Raw genomic sequence first — 18891 nt, 5'->3', positions numbered from 1 at the left:
CAGTTCAAAGAGCGAAAGAAAATTAGTTGCCAACAATTTTGATAATAGATTTATATTACAACCAAAAATAACATTTGCTGACTCTAGCTGTCTAGTGAATAAAGAGTCTGGTTTTAGGATAGATGTTTGGATAAAAGAAGTAATTTGAAGATGCCACTTTGTGCTCTGGGAAATTGTCATGAGCATTTTCGCAAGTTTTTGACATTTTATAGACTAAATGATGATCGACCTATCTAGAAAATAATCAATAGATTAATTGATTATGACAATAATTGTTAGTTGCAGGAGTTTCCATCATTTTGTTCTTAAAATGACAGTTCACCCAAAAATGAAAATTTATGTTTTTATTCTGGTGGGGTTTTTTTTTTACATTTGAAAACTGGTCACCACTCACTTCCAATGTTTGAGAGATTCTCAAACACTGTTTTCCTGTGAAACTCCAGCAGTGTTTTGTGGACTAACAAAACAAAACTAAACCCAACCCATGAGGCATAGTAGATAATGACCAAATTTTAATTTTTGGGTGAACTATCCCTTAAAGTCCACCCACCATATTAGTCAGTCAATCAAGCAAAGTAAGTAGATTACTTTTTTCCCAAATTCATTTTACAAGTAAGCTGAGTAATTCATTTTATACGTATTTTGTCCACGATAAATAGAATAAACAGCCTATATTCTAATAGACGTAAAGAAAGAATAAAGACATCCAATGTTGATGGACTTTTTCTTACTCTCACTACTGCAGCGCGTCCGTTTTATTTCAAAGCATCACGTCTTTATTGTTGTGACTGTATAATTGTTGTTTAATAGTAAATATTTTCCTTTGACTGAGGAACCAAATACTGTACTACGTATCTCCAATTAGGATCCGTGCGTAAAGGCGCGTCAGTGGATCTCCCTCCTCCTCCTCCTCCTCGCCTTCTTCGTGCGCTTGCATCACAATCCTTCGACCATGGTCGTGCGGTCTCAGAGTATCACCAAAGTGCACATCAGCGAGCTCAGCGGATCACACGGCACTTCTGCATCTGCGCTGCCTGCAGTCACACAGTGACATCACGCACTGCACGGGGAGCGAGCTGCAAAAGAACAAGTGCAGCCACACTTACACAACAAAGTCCACTTCGTTTTTTTGTGACGGACAGTCCCAGGTCTCCTCTGAGGACCATTTGACGACTGAGAGAAGTGGACCAGCAGCAGGCGCAGAGCATGAAGAAGACCCCAAACTCAGGTACACATGTTTCAGGGAACTATGCACTTAATATGGTGATAGTATGCTGTATCATTTTACTTATCCAGGCAGATATCACATGAGCTAAACTCTGCGGAAACATAATTACAAAGTATGAATTATGCATAAAAACGTGACCTACTTTCGATAAATGCTTAAGTACTCATAAATGCATGTCAAAGTAATTCTGCACAACCTCTATATGGCCATGCAATATACGAAATAAATGTATAGTTAGTAAATTATAAGAAATATATTTTCACTTGTCCATGAGGGGAAGCTTTTTGTGTAAAGAAAGGACACTGTTAAATGTTCTCTTTAAAGGGACAGTTCACCGAAAAATAAAAAAATACAGTTTTTTTCCCCCGTTTTTCCTCACTTGTAGTACTATTTATCCATCTAAATTGTTGTGAGTTGTGGAGTTGCAGAGATATCGGCTGTAGAAATGTCTGCCATCTCTCCAGTATAATGGTACTTAAATGGCACTTGCTCAAAGAGACAAAAAAATACATTTAAACATTTCAAAAATTAAACAGAAATGTCTCTTTCCTGCAATCATGACCCGGTTACTCAAGGTGATCCACAGACCTTGTTGTTATAAGTTTCATGTAGGAACTACTTTCTTTCTATGGTAGAATCTACTGGAACTACTTTCGTTCTACTACACATAAAGTACTTCCTACATGACACTGCCCACGACAAGCTCTGTGGATTATTTTGAGTAATGGGGTCATGATTTCTGGAAAGAGACACATTATACTGGAGAGAAGGTAGACATCTCTACTGCTGAAATCTACAGAACTCTGCTACTCACAATTCACCAAAACAATTTGCATGGATAAATAGTACTACAAGTGCAAGGAAAAATAGGTGGAATTGATTTTTGGGGTGGACCAACCCTTTAAACTTTATTTCTCTTTAACTCGAGTTGTCTTTTGATCTTTTTCCAACTTGCCAAACTCTTCCACTTTGTGTTCGCCCCGTCTGTTGTTTTGGGCCAGTTTGCTTTACAGCTGAGTGTGCATCACCCAGGGGAGCACCTCGGGGTCCCCTGGCTATTAAAGTCTGATGTGCATCATCATCATCTGTCCTTCTCAGCTTGACCTTCTGTATGGATGCACTGGCACCTTCGGGCGGCGCACTCTTCATGGATTCATAGTGCTGCTCTGCGTGTGTTAGTGTGTGTGTCTGTGTTTGGCTTTAATAAACATTTTAGACATTTGCTCGCCCAAGATGTCAGCTACATGCTTCTGTGTGTGTTGGTTCATGTTTGCCTCTATATTGTGCATGCATGATGCTATAGTGTGTGTGTGTGTGTGTGTGTGTGTGTGTGTGTAACAAAAACATCTCTGGCTTTGCTCAGGCCCCATCTGTGCGCCCCCCCCCCTTCTCTCAACATTTAGGAACACAGGATGGGCTCTGGGGAGAGAAATAAAGTGCTCCAGATTAAACAGACGCAGAAATGTAGCACAAGCTGATGCTGCGGAGGCTTGTGTTGAAAACAGAATGCGTTTAACACCAAATTTGAATAAAAACTTGTCATGTTCATTAAAGTCATAAAAGATGAAGCTAATATCTACACAGAATGTTATTAAGTCATTGGAGAAAAGTCCAAGTCAAATCTTAATTCTCAAATAGTGAGTAGGTTGCAGGTTTTGGGGGCTTTTGAATGACGACCAATTACATGACATGACATTTTGTTTTCAAACTTGTTTCACACTGTGTTTTTGTGTTCCAGGTGGGAGGCTACAGAAGGCCTAAATGTTACTTAGAACCTAACCAGCACTGGATTTTGATGGCTGATACCAATATTAGGGAGTAAAAAATTATGATATTGTAATATTCTTTATATAGAATATACTATACATATATGAACACGTTTTTAAAATCATCCCTCAAAAGTGTCAACACTTTATATAATACATATAATGGAAGCATGGCGTTTTACAGCTTAACAATAACTGTCATTGTCCAAAATGATATTAGGGCATTGAAATAATTCACTAGCATTATATTTCATATAATATAACATTTCACTAGCATTTTTAATAATTATAAATAACTATTAACAAAACTCACAAAAAAAAATCAAGATATATGTATATGTTTTAACCTGAATTAAGAAAAAATGATCAAATCTACATAAAAAGCTGCATATAAAGCAACAAATAATAACATGTTCTGTAAAAAACATTTCATATAGGTGCCTATCAGACAACATACATGCCAATACTACTATAGACCACTATATTGCTGTGATAGGCCAATAATGGGCTGATAGTATTGGTTGACTGATATATCGGTTGGGCTGTAATGTTGATGTCTTTTACCAGCTCCAAACTCGACACTTTAATGTTTTTGCTTTCAAGTAAAGTAAGTAAACAGAGTTTAACAGCCATCAAGCTCCCATTGTTGCGAGATAAGTCTCACCCAAGTCCAAGTCTGAAGTCTATTCTGAATTCTCTGTCTGTGCTATTGCATTACTTATTATCCAGTTTCAAATTTCTCCCCCACCAAGAGTGAAGGAGAAACTTGTACAAAACAGTGCTAAAAATGAAGGATGTCCTATTTTCCCTGGGGTAATAAAAATAACACCTAGGACACAAAGACACAGTGTCTGAGACAATTCTGGGACAGCCAAGAGACTTATCATGACAAATGATATTATGTTTATGCTGCATATAATATACTGTATATCATTTTAATTGTTGTCCAACTATGTAAAATGTAAAGTGGCAACAACTAACACACTTACGCAGTGTCATGGAGTAAATAACTACGTCATACTTTATGATATGTTCAATAAATATGAAACAGTAACTCAAACTATGACTTAAAGAATATTGAGAGCTGATTGCGGCGAAACACCTCAGGCGATTTCAATTTTTTATTTTCATATAAATGCAGGGAACAACTAGCTAAACTTCAGTGGCAGGCCAGAGTGAGTTGATGAAGTCGTCTTACTGAAACAAAGTTGTTAAACTATATTTATTATGTAGAATGTAAAAAAAACAACAAAAAAACTTCAATTTAGAACAATGGTTGTTAAGCCTGGGACAGCTAGAAGTAGAATTTGGGACAGTTCCTGGTTCCTGAGGAAAAAAGCTAACTTTCAGCCCTGGCACAAAATGTGAAGGCCCATATCTAGACCCAGTGTTTGGTTTGTCCATTCTGGGCTACTGTAGAAATATGGTGGTGCAACATGGTGGCCTCCATGGAAGAAGAGTTGCAACCTCTGTAGACATAAACAGCTCAAGGTAACAAAAACACAACAATTCCTTTTTTTAGGTGATTATACTCTAATGAAAACATACTTATGAATATTACATTCCATTTCTGCCATATTCTGTCATTATGTCTGCGTAAATCTTACACACTGGGCCTTTAGCCATGTGCATAGCAACTATCACAAACACAGCAACAGTCTGGAGCCTTAAAGAATCAGTGCATGACCTTTTAGGAGATAGAAATGTGGGAAAGGTCATACTTAGAGGTGAGGGACTGGCTTGTTTAAGAAGTCTTATCACTAACTGTCTCTGGAGATCCTCACTGCTGCACCTGCACTAACACAGCACCACTACACAAACACCCTCAAACTTGTTGCTGTTGTGTGTAGCCAGTGGCGGATTGTTGGTTGCTTAGTAGGTGGTCAGACTAATGATGAGGCTGGCAGTGGGCATCAGCAGTCACTTTAGGTGTATGATGATAGCAGTTTTCAGGTGTTGTGTCATTGCTTTTTCATAAATTTTTTTCAGAAAATGTAGAGAGTTCAGTTGTAATGTACTGTGCAGGAGGCTTGGAGGGGAAAATTGTCTGTTACAGTTTGTAGAAATCAAAAATGTTTGGGTAGGAGTGCTTTCTAGACTCAGATTGAGTTTGTTTGAGTTTGTTTGAGTTGCTCACATGTGTACCCAAAAATCACAAAAAGTCGAAGGCATTCTCCTAAAAAATGCCTTTTTATGTCTTTGTCAGGGACTGACTTTTACTCAGAATTTGTTTGTTGTAACATCCAACATGACCACACTGTGACAAAGAAGACATTTTAAAAGAGTGCCTTGCAGCTTTTTGTGATTTTTGTTTGTCAATGTTGACTGAATTATGCTGTGTATTTAAACTCTGAGGTCTTGATGCGGTTTGATCATTAGGCTGACTGGTAGTTAGATCTCTCTCTCCAGGCAAAAACAAACCATAAGACCAGGCAGCCACACTCCGTCCTCCTCAGCTCAAGGCTCGTAGAGGCTCCGGCAGTTTCTCCATGTAACATCTTGACCTTAAGGTGTCAAATTATCTGTCAGGTCGGAGCATTTCATGGCTGAACTGAGAGAGAACCCAATTAGCAGTTACTAAAAACATGCTTTTAATATGGAGCCCTTACTTCTACAAATCTGTCAGTTTATCCCGAGTAAAAGTTTGAATGGGCTGTCTCAGAGTGTGATAATGCTAGAGAAAGCAGATGAAGCTGTGCAGATGTGTAATCGAGAGCAGCTATCATCTGGTGAAAATAATCAGTACAGATCAAGATGAAGGAACCTGGTGTTAAAGCCCCTTTCACATTGAATCCCTGTCCTTATCGAATCAGTTTTTGTTGTTGTAGACATGTTTCATGTCCTATTATCTTGATTTTCCTTTAAGAATATATCTTAAAAGTGGTTCAAAACATCAATAATAATGTCTAAAAACATACAAATTCAACTTCAAAGCTCAGTTCTTAGAAATACCCCATATGTTTTAGATTGTTTTTTGGGACCAGTGCATTAGATCCATCTTTTCTCCAGTCACTCATACTTAATTTGACTCTGGGAGCGTTGTGTTGTCCCTTAGATCACTAACAAAAATATGTTGTCTCCCATGTAGGAAAGTCCGGTGAGACCTGGAGCTTGTTGGGCTTAATGAACTGGATGTACCCATGTTGCTCTGTAGTTTCAAGTAATGTGACCCTGAATGAACAGGGAGACCCAGCGGAGTAGATGCACGTTTTTTTTTTTCTCCTCACCCTCTTTTCTTTCTATCCTCCTACGCATGAGAGATCCCAGTCAGCTGTGCTGTGTATTCTCATGGTTGGGTCATTTCTGAAAACAGGCTCGTCCTCAGCTTGAATAGACTCCTTTGTGGTGAACATTTGCTGGGGGCTGCTGATGTGGATTTATTGGACTTTTGATAGGAGATTTGATGAAAACACAGGGAAGGGGTCTTGATGTTGACCTGTGTGGATGGAGCTGACAGATGTGGAGTCAGTGCAGATGACTCTTCCTGTAGACATTTTTTCATATCAGTATTATTTATTTTTTCATCAACAAACATCTTCACTGAAGTATTTTTAGGTTGTCATGTTAGTATAGACTTCAAACCCTGACTATCACAGTGCCGGATGTCTCGGGGAAACATTCTCATCTCTTCCAGTTTTACAAGGAAACAACTAATTACTACAGTGACTCAGCACACTGGAGGGGCTAATGGCCAGGATTTATCCTGCTGGAACAGATGGAGTGGGTGACATGCAGATTTTGGCCCACACACTACAATATTTGACTTAGCTAAATTTTGTGATGGACTTCTAATGAGATTAGGCCACTTTCATAACTTATCTGCATCCACACATGAATGTCAGGACATAAAGATGCTTCAGTATTGTCATTTAGAGAAATTTTAACACCATGAGAAGAATTTATCATGGCAACATTTTACAGAATTCTCTTACCAAAATTTGATTCTAAGTAAATTGTAATTAGGGCTGCTCAATTAATTGCAATATGGCCAACTGCAATGTTCAAATTGCAGAACCAGACCCAAAATGCAATTTTGCAAAAGTGAAAAAACAGCCTTATAACAAAGTACTGTAGTGCTGCAGAGATGCCCTGGTCTCCAAATCGTGTTTTCCAGATGAAAGAGAACATGTTTTTGTTTAGTAGACACCCAAACATATATATCACATGATGATCATGATTTAATTCTTTTTTTTTTTTTTTACAGTGAAATTGAATTGTAATGCAAAAATGATCATTTCCACTAATTGTGTCACATACTACAATTGCAATTCCAGTCATAATAATTGAAATATTACTTTTTTTTTACCATCTCATGCAGCCCAGTTAAAACTTAAGGCTGCTATAATCAATATTTTAATGATATTATAACATGTGAGAGGAGATGCTCATAGTGATGACCCTACAAAGAATTATCACCTGAATGTGAATCATTTTTACATCCAATTTCAGCTAGTTGTTTATCTGTTTACTATTTTGGCTATCAAAACGTTGTATTCGGCCATAAGCGAGCAGTAGAAAAACACAGGCAGAAAAAATATATAAAACTTAAACCAAGAAAAAGGATCAAATGCACACGAAACCTACAAACAAACAAAACAATCTGAATTATGATTTGTCAAAAACAGAAAACTTTTTCATATCAGCACGTGTACACACTGATATGATATGGATTGACAAAACTGTGATAGGCCAAGATTAGCCGATTGATATATCTGTCTGGCTGCAGATAAAATTGATTAGTGATGAAAAAAGAATTTGTTGGAAGTTTAGTTTAATATGTTTGAATAATTTCAGCTGATTTAATATGTAACCCACTTTACTAGATTACATATCTAAATATTTTAAATGTGGTTTTGCATAAATTTTCCATTTCATGATAGTATCAATATAAGATAAATATTCTTATTAATACCATATTTTTGCAACCATACAGACCCACTGTATTGTGTTAATATCTCAAGCTATCAATTAAGTTCTTCGCTGTGGTTTAAAGTGCTTTAACCCATGTAAGGCTTTATTATTTTCATTAATGATTGATGTATTAATATATTTTTTTTCTAAACAACAGTCCACAATTTTTACTGATCAAAGCTCACTGCTCATTATAACACCTATAATAACACAACACTGGGGTCAAACTGCACTGATCAATGCAGTCATTCAGTCTTCTGCTGCACTGTCAAATCAAGACCAGATGATTTTGTGGGGGACTTGCTACAGTACCATTTGGTCTAACTGGTTTCGTAAAAAATGCCACAACGCTGTTACACTGTAGCATCCATCATGTCATCCATCCTCCCACTAAACCACACCAGTAGGTCCCATAGAGAACCAGCAGATGAGTAGAGTCAATACGGCTCTTTATTTCACTTCAACAATGGCTCTCCAGTGACAGCTGAACTAGATTCCCTTCAGTCTGACTCATATATTGGCCTCGGCTGCCACCACATTCACTACTACTCCCTGTGATAATAAAGCTGTCTTTATTACTTTGCTATTCATCGGTGAGCGTCTATTTAATTCACTACGTAAGAGTCAAGCTGCCAAGCTCTCCGGTTCATATAATCCTTATCACATTAAAACTCCTGCTTGAAAGCCTCCATGAGTATTAGACCACCTTTATCAGTCGGCTTTCCTAAGTGCCAAGTACAAAAGCTCACCGTCTCAGCCCCTGAGGGCCACCTCAGATACCACTTATTCAACAAAAGTTTCTCTCATTGAAAGCACTGAACTTTTTCCCCTTAGATAAACTTTCCCTCGGCTATTAACCTAATCCCATCCCACCCACTACAGGAAGTGACACATGGGTTTTTTTCCTCTGCCTCTCATGGTTTTATCTCTCAGTTTATCTCTCCTCACAGCTGTAATTCCTTTCTGATTAAACTTTGTGCTCTGTAATGCTGATCCATGCTTCAACAACGCATGTGTACATGAAGGAGACTGCTCTCCCTGCTGAATAGGCCTGTATACCCTTTCCCCCCGTGTGCACATGCACTCACAAATGCGAGTATGACATCATCTGCCACTGTGTCAGAGTTTGGCTATAAATAGAGATGGTCGATGATGACGTTTGAGCTTAACAAAGCCCCCCCTGTGAATAACATAAGGATGAAAAGGGGCCATGTCACTGCTGCTTATCATGATGAGCAACCAGCCAGACGTGAATGATTTTGCCGCATGTTCATTAAAGAAACACCTGATGTTACAAGCAGATGCCAATAAGCCATTAGCAAAGCCTGGGTTGATCATAATGTGAGCGTCATTGTTACTTTGCATTTGTCTTTTTGTCATTATTTGATGCGGTACAAGGAATATCATTAACATTTTCTGCCTTATCATTGAAAGGGTTAAAAAGGTATTATTTTGCTCCAGTAAACAGGCTAGCACATTTTCTATGCCAGTCATAACACTAAAACCACTCATAGTCTACTCTCATTTTATCAACAATAACAATTTTACAGTTACAAATGTTTTCTCTGGGCCATCAGATAAGAGCTTTTCCAACTATATAGCTGAGTTTTACACCTTTGTCGCATCGGGCTCTTCAAATACAAACAAGCGGGAAAGTGAGGCCTGAACAGCAAGTTGTGGAGGATATTAAATGACCATTTGCAAACATGTAAACATGGTGAATAGAACTCTGTCTTCGTCTGCTCTAACATAAGCTGCAAACATTAGCATGTCCGGCTAACTAACACTCACTAACTAGCTGCAGTAACTTCACCTCCAGTCAACTACAGTTACAGTTATCACTGTAAACTGCATAAATGCAGTGCGAGAATGGAAAGTTTGGCGGCCTTAGTAACTGTGATTAAGTAGGGTGGGGCTTAACAAAAGGTCAGTTCCCTTTGAACTTGACTTTGCAGACGTGTTGCATTATCAAAAAGGCCTTATAATGCGTCAAATGAAAGGGAGAAATCTAAAAAGCGTGATATGGCTACTGTAAAAGAAAGGGAAAAAAACATATTTCTCACATTCGTGTCAGAATTCTGACTTCAAACTCAGAACTCAAATAAATATTGTGGCCTTATCCTCTCTAGTGAAAAACATTTATATATCTTTATCTGATTTTCTGGTTTTCAAATATCAATAGTAATACTGACTGAAAAAATCCAGTGTCAGTCCAGTGCCAAGATTTTTTTTTTTAATCTCAGTAATCTAATTGGTAAATCAGAAACCTCAGATGCTAATGATTTATACATGACCATTGCGTAATGGCATAACACTGAGTAGATATAGTCACACTCAGTCATCTTGCATTTATTTGGGACGTGCTCCATTGCCAAACTCCACTGGAGCAGAGATCACTGCAGAGCTCATGTGTCAGGAGCTCGCTCTGTGTGTGTCTGCATGCATGTATATGTATGTGTGTAGAGTATGTGTAGACTGTCTGGGTCCGAGTTGTGGATTTAGACATCAGGAGCTTGGCATGCTGATTACAGAGGTCTGAAGCCACAGGGAACCACAGGAACTCTCTTCTGGTCCTCCCTCCTCCCTCTCTCCCCAGCATCATTCCCTCCATCAGTTTGGGCTAATTTGCAGAGATGGAGGTGAAAGCAGCAGCAGGCCTTGGGCTGATGTGGCTGGCTTCTTTGTCTTATGATAATCAGCCAAATCACATAGCTTTGCTCCTCTCATCCGTGCTCTGTTTAAGCTTACCTTCACTCAATTACCTAATGTACAGTTAAGCAGTGTGGAGGGTAATAGTACAAAGCACAATGAGCTATATTACACACTGTACTAAACACTAAGCACTGCTGACAGACTGTTATTGTTCCAGCTTAACTAATTTCATATGCATCTGTGAAGCCAACATTTCAGGGTATTTTTGCTTCAGTGCCATTCAAAACCACAAAAGAAAATCTCAATAAAAAACATGCAGAGTGGATTAAAGGTGCTGAGACTTCCGCAGTGGCTTCTACTCTATCTGCAATATCCAGAAAATGTCCACAGACTATCAATCGCTACAACAGAGCCCTTCTTTCCTATAACAAGGGATCTGGAACTTTGAGGATATCCCATTTTACGTAGCCGGCTGCCAGCTCCCTCTCACATCTAATGATTACCTTATGGAGAGGAGGAAATAGCCAGCAGTGTAGCCACAGCCATGCTGGGACAGACAGACTGCACTACTAGCACTTTTACAGCCTCTGACAGTCCAAATGACCTGAAAGTGGGATTTAAATTGTCAGAGAGCTTGAAGAGAGGAGCCTGCATGAGTTATATGTGTTATGTTATAAAGGGGAACTGGATTTGACTGGATTGAACTGTGTGTGTGTGTGTGTGTGTGTGTGTGTGTGCACTGAGTGGGTCATGAGTAACAGGGTCATTTATTGGTTATCGTCGTGACTTTCTCCGGTTCTTGCAGAGGATTGGTTGAGTGCATCGGAGCGCTGACTGGAAGACGTGCCAGCTGCTGACTCAACATCAGTAATGACTTTGGCCATGAGTTCTGCACTCTGTTTTGACTACCGATTTCATGAGCTGTGAAACATCTTCAGTGGTTGAGAATTTGATAGATTGTTAGTTATTATTGAGGTCACTGTGGATTCTTTATTTTTCAGTGGATTATTCATAGCGCTGGAAGACATTTAGGCCTCATTTTAGACTTTGTTGTATTTTTAGCCATGCCTAAAGGGACGGTGATATCAGTTGATTTTCCACCACCGTGGTCCAGACTGAAATATCTACAGTAGAGGTACACAGGATATTGTTTTTTTCAGGGCCAATATGATAGAGATTATTAGTAATCAAGGAAACCAGTAACTGATCTACATTTGCATAAAAATGATTTTTTTGTGTCCTTTGTGCTGGCTGCAAGCTATTGAACGTGTTGACTGGACTGAGGACACGATCAAAGCTGCTCATGTTTGCGAATCTAGAGGAGGGACTGCCGACAAATTTTCAGACATTCATGTTTCACCCAAGGATGAATCCTGCTGACTTTGGTGATCCCCCAACTTTTCATTTTGTGCCATTAGCAGGTCAAGTTGGTGATTTGTCTCCTATTTAGTTTCATGATCAAAAACATGACATTCCCATTAACATCAGCTGATTTGTGCTTCATCCTAATTAGCAGATGTTAGCATGTTAACATGTTAAATCATAGCTCTATTATTATGAACTGGAAACCAGATGCAAAGATGGCACCTATACAGTCAAATTAGAATTGCTAATCATATCGCAAAAAAGTTTACTTCCTTGGTTTACACTGAATGTGCATAGTAGTGTTTGTCAGAGCTGGCACTGTCCACGAGTTCCTGCTCAATTTAAATAGCTTTTCTTGTCCCTAGGAAAGTTTTATACATATGAAACAGCCATGGATCAAATTCATCATAGAAAGAGCCACAATTGGTCTTGTTTGCAGTTTGAGGTGTCCTGTCAATAGTTTTGCAGACACCTCTTTTATAATGGTGGCTTATTGGGAAAATACAGTTTTGGCTGCAGGGGAGTTTTTCACTGCCAAACCACAAGTGACCACTGGGAAAAATTGAAAGCAAGGCTGAGCGGCAGTGTCCTTGCTAGTTCTATTATACACAGTGCACAAGGTAGATTTATTTGATCATTTGACAACACATGGTTGTATAGTGAGATTAAGTTGTAGCTCACAAAACCAAACCTTCTGTACAATAGAGTCTTTGAATAGATAATAAATCATAGAAATAAAAAATAAAACAAACTATTCTGCATGGCAGAGTTCTGAGAATGAATTCAGCAGTGTTGCAGCCTGAGGGTAAAAGCTGCTCTGTGGTCAGGTGGTACGGCAGCAGATACTTCTGTATCTCCTGCCAGACAGCAGCAGGGTGAACAGGCTGTGGCTTGGGTGGGTATTGTCTTTTAGTATCATTTGGGATTTGTGCAGACCCCACACCTCACCGATATCACTAATACTTGATAGATGGTACGAATGATGATGATGATTATGTTAACATCAGCATGTTTGCATCGTCATTGCTAGTGTGATCATTTAGCTTAAGTATTCCCTCGCAGAGCTGCTGCCATGGCTGCAGGCCCTTTGGCTTGCTTCCCATTCATTGCTCATTCTGATATTGCTCATTAATCTGTAACATGTCTGAAATTTACCCCTCGTTTTAATAGGTTGTACTATTTTATGACTATAATATATTGTTTTTCAGTGTCTTTTGTGGACCCAAGGAAATAGTCTCGCTTTGAGTTGTAGTGAGTAAAAATGCAATGTTACTTTATGATTTTTCTTTTTTTTTTCTTTTTATCACCATTTTGTAAAACTTTCCAGTCATTATGATAAACCTTAAATGTCCAGTGAGTTCATGGGAATCTTAAAAGGGTGTTTACTGAGAAAGATTGAGAAATTTCACATTAACGATATGTTTACAATTCTCAGACAATCACTCATACCTTTTATTAAATCCAGGCACACTTTGTTCACTTAACCCATCAGGTCAGCAGTTCTGCACGGAAATACCGCAGCAGTGAATGGGAAGCAGGCTGAGTGACATGGCTTTCATTTGTTATCTAAAATGTATTGTTTTAAGCATATTTGATACAGTGTGAAAAAAAGGCATTGAGTTTATATTAAAGTACAACAGCCGACCCCTACACTCAGTCACATTCAGTGGGAACTGCTTGTGTGGCCATGTGGCTGCATTCGAGTCAGGCTGGGAAGTCTGATTGGAAAATAGAGATGCAATCAGACCTTCTTATTCCCAGATTGCTGTAATGATACATACTTGGTGTCTTACAGTGTCTGAATAACTCCGGGGATCATTCTGGATGGTACATTGTGTTTAACAGGATTGCTTGTCAAAATGTAACCTCACCGCTGTTATTTTAGAAAAACAGTGTTATTTAGAAAATGAGTTGCAATTTTTTTTGGTATTTCACTATAATTCAGTAGAAAGGCAATCAGAAAATTAAAATCTAAATTCTTAAGGAGCAAGCGACAAGAGCTCTTTTTGTTTACAAAAATGCATTTTCTCATGGTTTGCATGACAGCATGCTTTTAAATTTGGCTTGTGTGGATGAGTGATGTGAAGAGTTGTGTCGTCCTTGTACATGCCCCAGGTTGGATGTGTAGGCTTGAGCAGCAGGGGACACAAATGAGTAGGACAGCTCTTCTTTCTCGCTCTCTGTCTCACTCTCTCCTGTGCATGTGTGTGGGTATGATGGAGACGAGGCAGAGGGAAGACGAGTGCCGCGTAGCGCTCTGGTGAGGTCATCAGACTGTGGCTGGAAGCACCACATCACACTGTTTTCTCTTTTTCATTCTCCACCACCTCCTGTTTGTAGACGGGATTCTTGAACCTCTGCTGTTATGCTTGGAGAAAGGAGATTTTTTAGGGACTTGAGGGAATAAAGAGAGCGTGCAGTGTATGTAGTTAAGCATGCCTTTAACTGTGTCACATATGGTTATGTGTTTCCACTGGAGTGTGAAGTGTAAATTACAATAATTTCTGTGTTTTGATAGGAGCATCTCCGTATACTTGAAGTCAGATGTATTTGTGTTTAAAGGAGTTACGAACATAGCAACAGAGCATCTTGACCTCATAGCTATACAGTAGGCTATGCTGTAGCTAATGTTCACCTTCAAAAATGTAACCACACATTACGGCTAAGGTGGCCAGGTGGACTGTGATTGGTCAGCTTTGGTTGCCTTTGTTTTCAGTGCTGGTGATAGAAAATATGGGTGCAAAGGAGCATAAAACTCGCAGTTCGGATCGTATTACTGTTTTAAGTCACAGATCGGATCATTTTTCAGATCAGAAAAAAGTGACTTACATATACATGTGACTTCATGTTGACAGCCAGCTATGACTGTTACTGTGCTTTTTGCAACACAAGCCTGCCCTGAGTGATTTGTGGGGATTTACAGTAATATGACCCCTTTGCTTGTACACCAAATGGCTTTCTTTGCATGATCAACCGATCATTGCTCCTCAGAGTATAGACACAGCATGCACCTGTTTTTTCAATGCAACTCTGCATCAAGGTTTAAGAAATTATTGCTTTAAGAAGGAACAGTGGCAGTAAAACTATTTTTCACACTATGATGTCTATATTTTTGCAATGATGGTAACACATGCATGAATTTGTGTCTTTGCTACACGTGGAGTTAAACTTTGACGGCTTCACAGCCTTAGCCAATAACAAAGATGTGTGTGAACTGTTCACCTCCTCAGGTGATGACCACTCCCCTTCATTCACAAATGTTTGGCCGCAGCACCATGGTACCACTAAATGGAAATACCAATCAAGTCGAATAATGACTAACATACATGAAGGAGATGACTTAAATGTCCACGGAAGCATTAGTTCGATGTTCTGCTTATCTCAGTGAACCTTCTCCTAATATTGACATAACAGTAGTGGATGGAACCAGGCAAAAATCCACTTTTTTCACAGATTTTTTGAGATTTGAGTTAAAATTTGCACTACACTTGGATTGAAGTTTGGCTAGTAAGCCAACATACACAACACCAGGACCCTGAAACTGAAGCAGCTAAATGGAATTCAACCGGGGCTGCACAATTTATCAAAATATTATCTAGAATGCAATACAGCCAAGTGCAATACACATATCACAGAAACTGCATTTTTTTTTGTAGAGGACGATTGTGGCAAAACAGCATTATAATGAAGTACTGAAGAGCTGCAGAGATGCCCTGGTCTACAAATCTTGTTCCCCAGATGTAAGAAAACATGTTAGTTAGAGACCAAATCCAATGTCACATCATCATGATTTTAAGAGTTGTTTTTGATGCAGAAATCACCATTCTCACTAATTGTGAATCATATCATAATAACAATATTTATCAAAACTAATTGCTACATGATATTTTGTTTATCATATAGTGATGCACCAAATTCAGACACCATTCATTTAGATTATTTACACCTGTGCTTTTACTGTGACATGTGAAGCTGTCCCCTGTGGAAAAGGCTTATTACAGCACAATATTACTTCATAATGTGCAACACTTCCATCTAGTGCTGTAATCAAAATGCCAAAGGCCCTTATAGTGCACATATATAATTTCTATTTAGTTTGTTTTAGGGATGAAACAATAAACTTGACAAATAGTATTACCATTTCAAATTTGCACTATGATTAGAACCTTTTTTGTTTACCATGCTTAGAAAAACTCACAATATATACAGTCCTGCATTAACCAGAGTTACAAACAGTCTCCCAGAGTGAGATGATGCTATTTCAAATCGTTAATTGTTTCAATATAAAACTTATTATTAAAACAAATTATTTCAGTGTGTTTTGAGTACATTTTGTCAATACCACAGTGATGCAGATAACCGTGGTCATTTTGGTCACTTTAGCGACGATATGATATATTCATATCATTCCATCTCCAGTTTGTGTGTATGAGGAGATTCCTCTCACATGTGTTTTTCTCCGTTGAAGACACAAGCAGCTTCAGCTCCTCATCTCCTTCCTCACCTATTCTCCTTTCCTCTTCCCCTCCATTTACCTCTTTCACCTCCTCCCCTGCTCGCTCCTCCTCTTCTCCTTTTATCTTTCCTCTTCTCTCCACTGTTCTTTCTCCTTCATTGTGCATCGCTGCCCTGCAGGCATCCCTTTAGTGCTGGCTGGCATGCTGGTGAGTTTTTTGCTTGACTGTTATATAACTAAATTTAGCATGTTTGAGTCACGCGTTCGGCCATAGGTCGTGCTCTGAAGTGACGGCTTACATTAATGTGCACCCCAAGGCTCACCATCCACCCTTAGTCAATGTGTGATACACAGCTTTTTCTTTTTGGGCTGTGTGTGTGTGTGTGTGTGTGTGTGTGTGTTTGTCTCGCATGAGTGAATAAGCGCACGTGCCCGTCTAAGCCTCATGACCATCTGCCTCATCGGGTGCAAATATAGGCTGCTGTTTGGTATAAGTGTATGTAAGTCAAAGAAAACAAGAAGCTGATAGGGCTGGGTGAAAAATTTATAGGAAAACATTTTTCATCACAATTGATATTGATAATTATTGAACATTTTTGATTGATTGATTTTTTTTATAAAGACCAGGAGAAAATGGGTTTAATTTAACCACTTTATTTTGAATTTAACCACCTTTTTAATATTAACCACTTTATTAATCAAGGCACACAGATAATATACTAAATAGACTTAATAAAAAAGACAAAAAAACAAACAAACATATGCCTGTTAAATGATTGGCTGTTTGTGTATCACTTGTAGCGTAATTGGCTGCTTATATAACAGGACATATTTGTTATGTTCTTTCACAATGATTTGCACTTAATACATTGATATAAAACAATTGAACAATTTGTTGAGCAATTCTGTTGTTGGTATTGATGAAGTGTATATTGCCAAATGTGTGTGGGTGTGACTCAAGCTGTTTTTAGAGAAACATTTCAAACTCGAGCAGTTTATTGGAGATGGCTGGTGCAATTAGGGACGAAAGCAGAGTCTCCAGCTGGAAAAAAAAACAGATTTTTGGGTCAGTGGTTAAGATTAAGGTTTGGTTAAGGGTAGTAAGGTTGTCAAAAGTATTGACACCTTGATGCTTTTTCGACACCTGGTGTTTAAACAGTACAATATCCATTAATTATAGTATCGAAACTTTAAAAAAATCAGTGTGCCAAGGACTTTATGTCTTTTTCCATAGTATCAAATAGGTATTGAGTATTGTTTTTTATGCTAGTATTGTATCGAAGTTTTTGGGAAAAAATTCTGGGATCATGACAATATTAAAGGGTAGGTTAAGGGTGAGGAGTGTTAGGGTAAGTCTCCAGGAAATGAGTATAAGTCTATGTAATTTTCCACAAAATGGCATTAGTGAACGTGTGTGTGTATGTATGTGTGTGTGTGTGTGTGTGTGTGTTTACAGGATGTACGGTCATGCAAGAGGAATCTGCTTGGATAACCCTTTGAGTTTGTGTGTCTGGTTTTAAGTGGATGTTCGAGTGTTCACACATTTATGTAAGTTTGTGTGTGTGTGTGTGTGTGTGTGTGTGTGTGTGTGTGTGTGTGTGTGTGTGTGTGTGTGTGTGTGTGTGTGTCTGTTTGTGAGTGGTGGGAGGGCCCAGCTGTATCTCTCCAGCAGGTTGAGATGATGGAGAGGGGAGGTGGTGAAAGGTATGAGTGAGGGAGGCCCTCTCTGTTCTCTCTGCATCAGGTTTGTCTGAGTTACGTCCTTTACAAGCTCAAAACAGCAGTGAACAGAATCAGCAGTGAACGCAAGCAATCTTTGTGAAAAGAAGTAATGACAAAAATATGATAGCATATTTAAATATTTTAGGATAAAATGAATGTCCTGTGTAGCAGCTGTGAAGCTAAATTGTATGAATTCTTGTAGGTTTACTCAATGGAAAGGAAAAAACAAAATAGTTCCAAAAATAAATTTGACTGTATAAGCTGTATTGAGTTAATAAATTCTTTTGAAAAAGTTTTCATTCATACTTGTGTTGTAATTAAAAACTATTTAAATAAATAGAAGAGGAAAGTCACTCACTTTAGAGAATGGAGCACTTGAGCAAATAATCAACTAGGGATACATGGATGGAGGAACTTTTTCAGTTCAGTTCTGTGATACTGTTAGGAAAATGAGTAAAAAAGAAGCAGAAACACGTTATTATTTTCAAATATAAACTATGCCAGTGTATTAGTTATCATGTTACAGGTAAAATAAACCATGCCCTCTTCATAATTGTTCTTATTATCAGAGTGACTTATTTCATTCTAAATGCAGTTTGTCCATCCAAGAGATCATTATCATCCATATTTATGTCTGTATGTATGTGTCTGCTAAAACAGTGTTTTTCTGAATGCAAGTGTGTGCATGTTTGTGTGTGTGTGAGCAGGCGATCATCTCAGCCAGGGTCACTGCTCTTTGTTACGAGGCTAGAGGAGCTCACTGCAGGGTGGACCTGAGGTGCAGGTTTGAG

At 38.6% G+C, this 18891-nt stretch overlaps 1 protein-coding gene across 1 annotated transcript in view; it reads left to right on the top strand.

The window, feature by feature from the left end:
• Positions 1–944: 944 nt before the first annotated feature.
• Positions 945–18891, top strand: part of septin9b (septin 9b) — a 104444-nt gene continuing 86497 nt past the window's right edge. Inside the window, exon 1 of the mRNA XM_084715612.1 lies at positions 945–1228. Coding sequence (XP_084571738.1) covers positions 1207–1228 — 22 coding nt within the window. The 5' untranslated portion in view covers positions 945–1206. The remainder of the gene's footprint in view (positions 1229–18891) is intronic.

This window comes from Lutjanus erythropterus, chromosome 3 (genome assembly GCF_056507025.1).
Source record: "Lutjanus erythropterus isolate fLutEry1 chromosome 3, fLutEry1.hap2, whole genome shotgun sequence".
Lineage (NCBI taxonomy): Eukaryota > Metazoa > Chordata > Actinopteri > Lutjaniformes > Lutjanidae > Lutjanus > Lutjanus erythropterus.
This window is presented reverse-complemented; position numbering and strand designations above follow the sequence as displayed.